Here is a 12618-nt window from a genome sequence, read left to right on the forward strand (position 1 = left end):
AATCTAAAGAAAATGACATGAGTTTTAACGATAAGAACAAAATAAAGGGTAAAGTAAATAGTACCAGATTTAATTTTTTAATGTAAAAATATGATTTTCATTAAAGTGAACAGTACCACATATTTTCGTTAAAACTCTCTTAAAAAAATCTCGGAACAGTAAGTACTGTTGAGGTAGTTTAGACATGTGCCAGTTGAAAGGAATTTTGCGTGTCACACTCGTTCCTTCTCTCTCTCCTCTCAGTCAGTCGCACACAGAAACCAAAACAAAAAGAAATCCAGGAAAACAGAGCATCTCTCTCTGTCTCTCTCTCGCCTTCCTCTGACAGACGAGACGATGCAGCTGCAGCAGCGGTCTACAATTCTCGACGTCCCATTCATCTGAGACGAATAATCAGATCAACAGCAACCCCTGATCTCAATTTTTCTTCTTTCTTCCGCAAATGGCCAGGAAAGGTTTCGTCTCCGGGGAGGGAACTGTGACCGACGCCGATGCGTCCACGGCGGCGGAGAAGGCGAAGGCCGTGGAGATAAAGAAGCAGCTGGAGAGGCTGGTGAAGGCCATTGTCGACGAAGATGACTACAGGGTCGAGACAGCCGACGAGGCCATCAGAACCTTGGCTTCTTTGAAAGACTTGAAGTCCGAAAAGTCGTTCTCTTTCAAACTCGCTGAAGGCGGTAGCCATGGCGGCGGTGTTCTTGCGGGCGTTCCTAAAGAATTCAGATGTCCCATTTCCGGAGAGCTCATGGCCGACCCTGTTGTCTTGGCCACTGGAGAGGTATCAGGTTCACAAATTTACACCTTTTCCTTTCTGTATCTGTGAAGATTTTGAGGAATTCGTGACTAGTTCGAATTTGCATGCAAGAATTTCGTGTTTTTAAGATTTGGGTTGTTCTTATATTGGGGATTTTCGTTTTTTCTTTCGCATCAAGATTGGTTCTTCATTTTTGGAGTTGGGATTTCAAGATTTTTTTTTGTTTTGTTTTCTGCGGTCATTTGTTGTGCAATTTCTTTGCAGTGAAACTGTTTGCTACTTTGTGTTTGATATGAAGAACCGTTGGAGTTTTAATAATCTTGTCAGTAATTTATGTTGTCATTCCTCCATTGTAATGGGAAAAGTCAAAAAATTGTTTGATCACGAGAGTAGTACTCCCAAAGGAAACTTCTGTAGTTTTTCTTTTGATATATGTGTTTGTATTGTGTGTATATATACATATGCACACACACATATGTATATTGTTCGTTTATCTCCACAAAATGCGACACACACATATGTATATTGTGCGCTTATCTCCGCGAAATGCTGGTATTGATCGAATAGGGAGTACTGCTTCAACTGAACTTCTGAGAGGAGCTGTGATTATAAAACCTCAATGAGTAATTTGTTCAATGAAAAAAGGAAACTTTATAAATAGAGGGATCGGTGAGGTTTTGCTATCCTTCATGGCATCGCCAATTTTGGCAGGTACTGGCAAATTGCATGTACAAAGTAGGTATAGAAACAGTTACTTGCTTTTTGTTGCGTTTATGAATTATTTAGGATCAGATCACCGCTCCTGCAAATATGGTAGCATCGCTGGCATCCTCCTTGACCGTATGATCTAAGAATCCGTATATCTGTCAGATGTTTTGAGTTCACAACTTTTGTTAGTAGCACCTTGAATTCGTGCAGTTTCTAATGTTTTACATATCTTTATTGGATTACAGACTTTTGATCGACCATTCATTCAGAGGTGGTTGAACGAAGGCCACAGAACGTGCCCTCAAACAAACCAAGTCATCTCTCATACTGTCCTTACCCCTAATCACCTGGTTCGAGAAATGATTTCACAATGGTGCAGGGAGCGTGAAATTGAGCTTCCGAAACCTGTTCAGGATATTGATGAGCAACTTGTCACCAATGCAGACCGAGGATATCTGAATTCACTGCTTGAGAAGATGTCATCATCTCTATCTGATCAGAAAGAAGCAGCAAAAGAGCTTCGACTGCTAACAAAGCGAAGTTCATCATTTCGGGCACTTTTTGGCGAATCTACTGAGACCATTCCGCAATTGCTCAACCCACTTTCACCAGGACAGGTTGATGCTCATCCTGATCTTCAAGAAGATCTGATCACCACACTACTAAACCTCTCAATTCATGACAATAACAAAAGATTAGTTGCAGAGAACGCTTCAGTCATCTGTCTGCTTATTGAATCCTTAATATCTGGAACCGTTCAAACAAGAAGCAATGCTGCCGCAACTTTCTTCACACTATCAGCAATTGACTCCAACAAGATTACTATTGGAGCATCGGGTGCTATCAAACCTTTGATTGACCTGTTAGATGAGGGGCATCCATTAGCAATGAAGGATGCTGCTTCGGCGGTATTCAGCCTGTGTACTGTCCTCGAAAATAAGGGAAGGGCCATCAATGCTGGAGCAGTCAGGGTGATTCTGAAGAAGATTATGGACCGTGTTTTAGTTGCCGAGTTGTTAGCTATACTTGCAATGCTCTCGAGCCATCAGAGAGCTGTTCAGGAAATGTGTGAGCTTGGCACTGTGCCTTGCTTGATTGGCATCACAAGGGAGAGTGACTGCGAGCGCAACAAGGAGAACTGTGTTGCAATCCTTTACGCTATCTGTTTTGCAGACCGGACCAAACTGAAGGAAATTAAGGAAGAGGAAATGGTTAATGGTACATTTTCTAGACTTGTACAAACTGGGACTTCGAGGGCAAAGAGAAAGGCCAGCGGAATTCTTGAAAGGCTGAATAGGACCGGTTCAATAACGCACACTGCTTGACAGAAATCGAACTTTTCTTCTCTTCTTTCTCCTCCGAGAAGGTATTACCCGATCACACCCCATGTAAATGTCGTATATTTCGTACTATACTCCACCTGTACACAGAAAGAGCTCACAGATTTGTACACATTACTTGAAATTTTCCTAGGCAAAGTTTTGGTCCATTTCTAGACTTGTAATGGCCATCGGAATTTCACCTCTCTTTGATGGCAAAAGAAATCACAACTAGTACATTTTGTTTCTCCGTGTGTTTCCGGCTCATTTTCCGATTCTCGGGTGGAACCGGTGGTATATCACACTGTTAGTATCTCTCTCGTCGCATGTTACATTGTCGGGTTTGTGCCTCTTTGAAATGCCATCATAAATATAATAAGTTTCATTTGGATTTTGTGATTGAATGGTGATTAATTGAAGGGTCTCCATAGTTTCTTCCACCCTAATATTTTAAGTGTGTCGGCAGGCTGCATAATTTCCGATGTCTTTTCTTTTTTTAATACAATACTTAAGCACTGGATTAAGTCGTTAAACCATAATTATGTTCGATAACGACATGTTAAGTCGGCGCTAATGGGATTTACGAACTTTAATAATAAAAAAAAAGGAAAGAAAAATGCAAACCACAATTCACTACAAGCCATTATAAACCCTGGAGGACAACTCACATCATGCAGCATTTGATGGTGCCATTTTCTGGTCCTACTCCTATCCCCTATCCACAAACATTCGTCAAGACTCAAGAATCTCTCAATAATTTTGTACCAAAAAGATACCCATGAGATTTGGAAGCCGTGGGTTTAGATTCGATAGCGTTGTCTAATTAGGGTAGTTCTCGGACCAAGTAAGATCGCATCGAGTTGAATGTGACCATCGGGTTGAATGTGACCAAAATACAGAGAGTTTTCTTGTTTTTGTAAAGTACCCTACAGATAAGGTAGTCGAAAATCATCTACGAACTGTCAAAACATCATTTCTTTTTTCGTTTCTATTATTTTTGCTTTCGGTTGAGTGAGGGTGGTGGTGGGGCGAGCAACTTTCGGGGTTTGACAAGTAATACCATAGATCCCTTGTCACGTGTCTTTTTTTGCCTCCAAAATATGGACTTTGGAAAATAACAGAAACCATGGACTCCTGCATGTCAAAAGTAAAAGTAAAAACAAGAAAATAGTGGTGCACGCAAAGAAACCATTCAAATTATTTTTTTATCCAGCAAGTTAGCACGTATGCGCATGAGACGAGAAAATCTTGAGTATGACTGGAAATATATCATTGTATGTGTACGTATTATGTGATTAGATTGCGATAAGTGAGATGTTATGTGAAAATATATTTTTAGTTAGAAGGTAGAACCTCATGTGAAAGACATGACATCGTAGTTTATATAGTAGTCTGTAGTTCATAGTCGGAGGACCAAGATAGAGAAGAAGGCTAAATTCGTATACAAAATAGTCAAAGGCATCTCAAAGTTTCTTCAATTGCTCAACTACCAATAAGCTTTCTGTATATAGTAAAGTATTGCCTGCTAAATGAAATTCTTACACACAACGAGGAATATATTTTATGAGTGTACATCACTCATTGTGTAAGAAGATATATCCCCGGTAACACTAAAGAATCTCTGCAGGTATTGGGTTCTTGAGGAAACAGGTTAAGTGAAGATTGTTTATACCAATGAGGATATGTCATTGGTGACACGAGAGAATCTCTATAGGCCTTGAGCCCTTAAGGACAGGCTTCTATAAGGATGCAACAGTTGAAGGGTTAAACTCAGTACAATTCAATTGGGTAGAAGGGTATCTCGAATAGAAAGCCGAAGACAAGGAAAAGGAAGCCCGACTCTGTTTTGGGGCTCCATCTAAAGATGGGCAGCCACAGAAACGTCAGACCCAAAGTGATCTCCAAAAGTCTACAAAACAGCAGAAAGTGAAGAAATATTCGTAAAGTGAAAATGTGAGTTAGATTGGTTGATCACGATAATAGTTTAGATTGGTTGATCATGATAATAGTATGATCGTCAACTTAAATTCAATTTCAAATCCCGTTTTCTATTACAAAAATGGTTAATAATATCTCTTTGTTAAGAGAAAGTCGCACGGACTAACAGCTACCAGCTGGAAGTGGCAATGATCAATGAGGGCCATGCCACAACTAATGATTATAAATCGAAGGGTTAACTGCATTTACATCATAAGGTTTGAGAGGCATTTGCAAAATCAGCCACAAGGTTTCAATTTTTGCATTTTACACCAAGTGCTTCTTGAATTGGATCGATTTAATCTCTCCGTTAATTTTATTGTCTAATTAGACGTTAGGTGGCCCTTTAAGCACATGTTGACTGCCAATTTTATAAAAGAATTAAAAGAGTAAAGTAATAAACATTGAAATAAACAATCAATGAGTGCTTAAAGTGTGGGTCAAGTCTATGCTGCATCAGTATGTAACATCTAGTTAGACAATAAAATTATCGGATAGGTTAAATTGGCGCAATTTAAAAACCATGTGGTGTAAAATGTAAAAATTAAAACCTCGTGGCTGCTTTGACAAATGACCCTCAAACGTTGTGGTCCAAAACTCAATTATCATATATCGATAAATTGTATTTATTTTCATTGTTTTATCAATTCAGTAATTGTATTTATTTTCATTGTTTTATGCCTTCTGATATGGTGATATCATATATTGGTGTTTTTGCTTGTCGAATCATTGTTTGTTAAATTCTTGATCGCACGTCCAACTCTTTATTACTCTAATACTTGTCATATACCAAAGTACAATAGAATCTTCACTAGGTCTTGCTTCTATCAAGGGAGAAAAGTATTTGGCTTCTCCATTCAATATCAGAAATACAAGTACTACTACACCAAAAACTAGTCGGTTTATAAACTCGGATATTTTGCAAATTTTCATTTCTTAACTACAAAACATATAGATAACAAAGTTACAAATGAGAGGAAGATTAAATAAGAAAGTCACAAATGTGGCACTAACATCTAATCTTCATCTCAATCATAAACTTGGTTCCATCTTAGTTAGATACAAGTACAACAACTAACACACGTTGAAGAAAACAACACATAAAAATAACTAAGGCACCGAGTTTTTCTTGTCTACTAGGCATTCTAATTCCTATGAGTTTTGAGACCCCTTTAGCTTCACGAAGCACAAGCAGGCACCAAGCAAGCAAACATTCTCAGCATTTTCTTCTGCAAAAAAAAAAAAAAAAATTCAAAACTAAACTTAAAAAATTAATCAAACGGGTAAGTAAAACAGTAAAGGTGACAAGACATTGACAGTCATTTCAAGTGCCCCCAAGGTGTAAAAAATTAAAGTAGAAAATCAAATCATTATGCATGATAGTTTTAAACCCTCCCTTATGCATGATCATGTGAAAATTGAATTTCACTACCATGTTGAAAATTGAAACCCTACAATGTCCCCAAGTAAAACCGTCCAGCAAAATGCTTCATAAAAATTCTAATGTGATTCGGTGTAGAGTTTTATACCAATTTTGCGGTATAAAATGCTCACGCAACATGTTTTGAATAAAAAAAAATACTACGTTTGGTGAATAGAAATCCATATCATGTTCATTTGTGAGTAAAAACTTTCATGCAAGTTTCACATAAAAATTTCTATGGCCTATAAAAAATTAAAACAAAAACAAATAAAATGTGGAAATTTAGTTATTGTACCCGCTTGGTAGTGTGGAGGAGTTCAGGGGGTATTTTGTAGAGATCTTCGTCGACAGGCTTGGGAGGTCTTCTTGGAACGGTGTCGCCGTGGTGGTGGTGGTGGTGGTGAGTGCGATTGGGTTGTTGGACATGGAGTTGATAGTGATAGGGTTTAGTTGGCGGCTCGGTCACGTCACAGACTTTTGCCACCTTCGATTGCTGCCTCTTTTGCTCCATAACATGCGCACGCTGCCCTCGCTTTTCCCTCCCTCCTCCACCTCCTCCTCCCCCACCAACTCCTCTTGTTGCCTGCACCAATAATATTCTATGTCTCACTCTCACATGTTATATCATCATTTAATTAATTTCATCTAGTTTTTTTCACTCATATTAAATGAGGCATATGCTAACGTGTGACAATAACACAAATATAATAAGTCAAGTCTCTATGTGTGTTCAAAATAAAAATAAAAATAGGAAGGACATTAAACTGACAAGAAATCGTATTTAATCAAGGGATTCGTGTTCAAGTTTTTGTTTGTGTTTATTTCTAAATAAAATTAAATTTGGAATAAAATACAATCAAATGGTAAAACAAGAGGGATTGTTCAGTATAAATGAAACACCATCAAATTATGTCATGATTTCACACAAATTATAACACTGTTTTTTATATACTAATATGTTGTAATAAGTGGGATAAATCAACCACGTTGTCTCCTAAAAATTATATAACATGTAAAAAAAATACACCAAATAACAAGTGTTCCATGTAAACATATAAAAATTTATAGTAAACAGGCACCATGCTTTTGGAAATGAGCTGCCTCACCTAAGCTGGCTAGCTTATCATAATTAGCCACTCCAAGACATAAAATAATCTAAAAATCCGGTGCATCACCGAAAAAGAAAATATTTTCTTTTACACTCACTTGTACCAAAAATATCCAAATCATACTACTAAAAATGCAAAGGGAATGAAAAACAAAAACAAAAATGCTCAAATGAAATCATAAATTAAAGAAAGAAGCAAAATATTTACAAAAATGAAGATGTGGGGGGCCCCCGCGCGGGCCGGGGGGTGGGGTGGGGTTTGGGAAGGGTTGGAATTTAAGTTAGAACCTTTCGAGAAGGAGCAACATTGCGAGAAGGCTTCTTGAAGTGATCGACAGGAACAGCATACAAGTCAGGACGCATATTGTAGGGATGATCAGCACTTTCACCAGAAGAAGAGCTGAATCTGATCAAACCGACTTGTCTCGCACACTCGAAATACTGAGTGATTGGTAGATCGTTTGCATAATCCCAGTCTCCAAACGCCGGAATCTGCCCACTCCTCTTGTAATAGTCCTGAATCACCATCCAAACACAGATTAAAACACAAAATAAAATTAAAAAAAAAAAAAAAAAAAAAAAAAAACAATAACTAGAAGAAACAGATCACTGATCGAGAAACTGGTGAGGAACTTACATCCATTGTGTTTGTGGGTTAGTTGCCGAAACCCAATAGAAAAGATCGGATTTTGATTTGAAAGAACAAGAACCCAATTGAAAGATTGGATTTTGAATGCAAAGGTGAAAGCAAGGTAGCAAATTTAAAGAGGTGTGGAGATTGGGTGTGAAGAACCTAGGAGTTAAAAGGAGGGGGTGGGGGGGGGGGGGAGCAAAAAGGTGAAAGAAGCTATGGAGAATCCTAAGGTAAAGTCAGAGGATATAAATTATGGTCAGTGTTAAAGAGAGAGAGAGAGAGAGAGAGAGAGAGATGATCTCAAAGCTGCTTTTTTTTTACTAGATTTATAGCATACAGAAGCAAAGGCTCTGAGCAGGTCTCAGCAGGAAAGACAGCTTATTTGGGTAGGCAATGGCAGTCCTCAGGGCCTTCTTTTAGGGGGATGGCTTCTGCTGCTTCTGCTTCTGCTTCTGCTTTTGTTCTGCATCATATATGTTTACAGTTGCACTACTCACTGTACACACTTAAGAGAGAAAAAGAAGAGAGAGAGTTGGTGGTGGTGGTTGACAATTTTATCCAATCCTGAATCTAGTAATGTCACATTGCAACCATGCCCGATTAAAAGATTGGTTTCTTCCCTCCTCGCTTCACGCGGTTGGCAGGTGGGCCGCAGAAACTCTAGGTTTTCCCACTTAAAAACAAAAAAAAAAAAAAATATGAAAAAGATTATTTACAATCTAAAAATCTTATTTTATATTTCAAATTTTTTATATTTGAAAAGAAAAATATATTTGTAAGAAATGTGGAATAAGATTTTTAAAATACTAATAACACTTTAAAAAAAAAAAAAAAATCTCTGAGAAATGTGAATTCTTTCTTTCCTTTCAACTGTTTGCAATGCAGGAGAAGACTAGCTGGTGTAGTGGGTGCGACTGTGTGACCAAATGTATGGCCCAAAGTTGAAAAAAGGCTTTGAATTTTTGAAAAAGTGCTTATGAATAAAATATGTAGGGAGGTCTGCTGCCAAACTTTGCTAATTGCTTCTACTGTGGGAGGAGAGGATTGTGGTACTAAAAGTGACTTTGGGAAGAAGCAATTTTTCGAGAAGTCACGCCCACCATTTTGGGATCCTTGTCCGTTTCCAGCACGAATCCAGCAACCATACGTCAACAGGACCTGTCATGTGGATTGTGAACAGCAATATAACATGATGAACCCTAAAAATACCATAGGGATACATATGGTATTGAATATGCATACAGATCACTATGCCTCTAGCAATGAGATCTATTTATGAATACAGGATGTATGTGAATAATAATTAGAATACGCATTATCCACTCAAATAAACCAACTAGGAATTCAAGATCACTTTTAGCACAATTTCGTTGATATTCTTAAGGATAGAACCATGTTTTAGCAATGTTTTTAGCCCAACTACTAGTTTTTCCACTTATTGATTAGTTTTTCGGCTTAAATATTCTATAAAAAAATTTATTTTTCACAAAAAACATGGATTAACACTTAGAATTTTTTTGTCGGTTATACAATTTTGTACAAAGTTCATTACAAAATCCATTTGCTTTCACATCTGTCTCACCGTAAGTTTTTGAGTATTCATACAAGGATTTTCATTGATATTGTTAAGGATGGAACAATGTTTTGGCAATGTTTTGAGGCCCACTACAATTTTTATCACATGTTGATTAGTTTTCGATTAAATATTCTATGAAAAGTCAATAAATGGTCAAGCCAATTCTAAATGCCTTACAAAGTTTTTCCTAACCCTTATGGAAAATAACTTGCAAAATTAAAAATTTTGAAATTTTCACAACAAAAATGCGAGTTAACACTCACTAGTTTTAGTCAGTTTTACAATGTTGTCCAATATTTATCATAAAATCCATTTGCTTTCACCTTCGTCTCACTACGAGGTTTTGAGAATTCATGTAAGACTTGTCATTGATATTCTTAAGGATAGAACCTCGATTTGGCAATGTTTTGGGGCTCATGCACAATTTTTTCCACTTATTGATTAGTTTTCCGCGTATATATTTTTATGAAAAATACATTGTGGCTCAATAAATGATAAAATCAATCTCAAATGCCCTATCTTTAACACTTATAGAAAATATCTCATGAAAATAAAAAAATTGCGAATTTCACAAAAAATGTGGGTTAACACTCACGATTTTTTATCAGTTTCGCAATTTTGTACTAGATTCATTATAAAATTTATTTCTTTCACCTCAACTTCACCGTGAGATTTGAGAATTCATGCAAGATTTTTCATTGATATTCTCAAGGATAGAACCCCGTTTTGGCAATGTTTTGGGCCCGCTACTATTTTTCCACTTATTGATTAGTTCTCGACTTAAATGTTTATACAATATGGGGGCGTTTGTTGCACCGGACTGTCTCGGACTGTACTAGCTGCAGGGACTAAACTGGACTGGCTTAGACTAGACTAAGCTGGATTAGCTTAGTAAAGCGTTTGGTGCAGTGTCGGACTAAAAAGAAAGATAATAACAAACTATAATATTATATTTTTTAATTCATATCTAATAATATTATATTAATTAATTCCACCTTTTTTATTCTAATAATACTCTCCCTCTCTCTGGAAGCCTCCATCTTTTTCTCCCTCTTTATCTCCTTTGTTCTCTCCGTCCCACACTCTCCACGTCCGAAACCTCTCGATCGAGATCCCATCGGACGATCTCCGGTTCGAGAGGGAGCGAAAACCAGCAAAGTTGTGCAGATCGAAGACAGAGGCATCGAGATAGAGAGAGAGAGAGAGACTGGGAGAGAAAGATCGAGAGGGAGGAGGCTCAGAATCGACAGATCCGAAAGGTGTGAGAAATTGGAGATAGAGGCGTCGGGAGAGAGAGATTGAGAGGGAAGAGACTGAGGAGAAGAGAGTCTTCGAGAAGGTGTGAGATAGTCTGGTGGAGGTCGCGGTGGGGTGTGGGTGTGGATGTGGTGTGTTTGCTTCGGGAAGGAGAGTTGCAGAGATGGGGGAGAAGAAACAAGGAGAGGAATGACAGAGAGAGATTGGGGAAGGGGGAAACACAGGGAAGTGGTGGAGAGTGCTTTCCAAGGTTTTCTCTCCGTCCCACGCTTTCCTTCCCTCCCTTATTTTTCAGGTTTTATTCGGTGCAAGATTCGAACTGGAGAGAGCTTTCCAAGTTTGTGGATTCAATCGGAGCCGCAAGTCTGTGGAGCGGCGAAACCGGCCTGCAGCGATGCCTGGCGAGCTGACCGGCGACGAGTCGGGGTTTGTGGAGTTAGGGAAGTGAAAGACGGTGATGGCTTGGATTTCTTGGATCCGTTTCTGTCAAACCCAATATTGCATACTTGGAGATCCTCTGAGATGGAGAAGAGGAAGGAGGAGAGAAGCAAAGCAAACAACATGAGGTGAAGCCTGGGGTGAAGAACAGAAAGGGAGGTGAAGCGGTGAATCGAAGAACAGAAACACGAGGTGAAGCGAAGAACAAAAACGGGACTACGAATCCCCTCGTTTTTGGTGGCTCTCGCTAAGCCCACCTAAGGCAGGATTTAGTCGGCACGAGTCCGGCTTAATCCCATTAAACACAATCCTAATTTACACCAAACACTGGACTACTAATCCTAGCTAAGTAGTCCAATCCAGTGAAACTTAATCCCGCCAAACAAACGCGCCCTATGTGGCTCAATAAATGGTAAAACAAATTCTAAATGTCTTATAAAGTCTTCCTTTGTCACATCCCCGCCCGGGACGGATCACTTCTCGGGCCCGCTCCACCATCGTAGCACGATATTGTCCGTTTTGGGCTTACCATTCCCTCACGGTTTTGTTTTTGGGAACTCACGAGCAACTTCCCAGTGGGTCACCCATCAGGGGATTGCTTTAGCCCATTTCTCGCTTAACTTCGAAGTTCCTACGGAACCCGAAGCCAGTGAGCTCCCAAAATGCCTCGTGCTAGGTAGGGATGGGAATATACATTTAAGGATCACTCCCCTGGGCGATGTGGGATGTTACAATCCACCCCCCTTAGGGGCCCGACGTCCTCGTCGGCACACTTCCGGCCAGGGATTGGCTCTGATACCATATTGTCACATCCCGGCCCGGGACGGATCACTTCTCGGGCCCGCTCCACCACCGTAGCACGATATTGTCCGTTTTGGGCTTACCATTCCCTCACGGTTTTGTTTTTGGGAACTCACGAGCAACTTCCCAGTGGGTCACCCATCAGGGGATTGCTCTAGCCCCTTTCTCGCTTAACTTCGAAGTTCCTACGGAACCCGAAGCCAGTGAGCTCCCAAAAGGCCTCGTGCTAGGTAGGGATGAGAATATACATTTAAGGATCACTCCCCTGGGCGATGTGGGATGTTACATCCTTCACACTTACAAAAAGTATTTCTTGAAAATAAACAATTTTCTTCTTTCACAAAAAAAAAAAAAAAAAGTGGGTTAACACTAATGGGTTTTTGTCAGTATTACAATTTTGTACAAATTCTTTATAAAATTCCTTTGCCTTCACCTCCGCCTCACTACAAGGTCTTGAGAATTCATGTAAGCTTTTCGTAAATATTCTTATGGATAGGACCTTGTTTTGTCAGTGTTTTGGGTCCACAACAATTTTTCCACTTACTGATTAGTTTTCGGCTCTAGTATTTTATGAAAAATACATTTCTGGCTCAATAAATGGTAAAACCAATTCCAAATGCCTT

The 12618-nt window shown here is 39.0% G+C and overlaps 2 protein-coding genes across 4 annotated transcripts; one reads left to right on the forward strand and one right to left on the reverse strand.

Annotated features, from left to right (window-relative positions):
* The first annotated feature begins 186 nt into the window (after positions 1-186).
* Positions 187-3180, forward strand: LOC137723449 (U-box domain-containing protein 9). Of its 3 annotated transcripts, none has more exons than XM_068462648.2 (2): positions 187-778; positions 1708-3180. In XM_068462648.2, the coding sequence occupies exons 1-2, from the start codon at positions 443-445 to the stop codon at positions 2785-2787; spliced, it is 1416 nt and encodes a 471-aa protein (XP_068318749.1). In that variant the 5' UTR covers positions 187-442; the 3' UTR covers positions 2788-3180. The 3 variants fall into 3 exon arrangements, with proteins under 3 accessions (XP_068318749.1, XP_088549273.1, XP_088549274.1); XM_088693147.1 differs by having other exon boundaries at positions 189-785; XM_088693148.1 differs by lacking the exon at positions 187-778 and adding an exon at positions 1322-1465 and having other exon boundaries at positions 1708-3029.
* A 2460-nt stretch (positions 3181-5640) lies between these two features.
* On the reverse strand, positions 5641-8495 carry LOC137723777 (uncharacterized). Its single transcript, XM_068462969.2, has 4 exons — positions 7927-8495; positions 7578-7805; positions 6477-6764; positions 5641-5987 (listed from the first exon to the last, which is right to left on the reverse strand). Exons 1-4 carry the CDS (start codon positions 7930-7932, stop codon positions 5937-5939), a joined length of 573 nt encoding a protein of 190 aa, XP_068319070.1. The 5' UTR covers positions 7933-8495; the 3' UTR covers positions 5641-5936.
* Positions 8496-12618: the final 4123 nt, after the last annotated feature.

The sequence above is a fragment of the Pyrus communis genome, chromosome 4, assembly GCF_041283825.1.
Source record: "Pyrus communis isolate YQ-2024b chromosome 4, ASM4128382v1, whole genome shotgun sequence".
NCBI lineage: Eukaryota > Viridiplantae > Streptophyta > Magnoliopsida > Rosales > Rosaceae > Pyrus > Pyrus communis.

Coding starts and splice junctions, on each gene's coding strand:
- LOC137723449 (XM_068462648.2), top strand. CDS start 443: ATGGCCAGGAAAGGTTTCGTCTCCGGGGAGGGAACTGTGACCGACGCC. Junction 779..1,707: donor TTGTCTTGGCCACTGGAGAG/GTATCAGGTTCA, acceptor ATTGGATTACAG/ACTTTTGATCGACCATTCAT.
- LOC137723777 (XM_068462969.2), bottom strand. Junction 6,765..7,577: donor ATGTTGCTCCTTCTCGAAAG/GTTCTAACTTAA, acceptor TTATTGGTGCAG/GCAACAAGAGGAGTTGGTGG. Junction 5,988..6,476: donor TCCTCCACACTACCAAGCGG/GTACAATAACTA, acceptor TTTTTTTTGCAG/AAGAAAATGCTGAGAATGTT.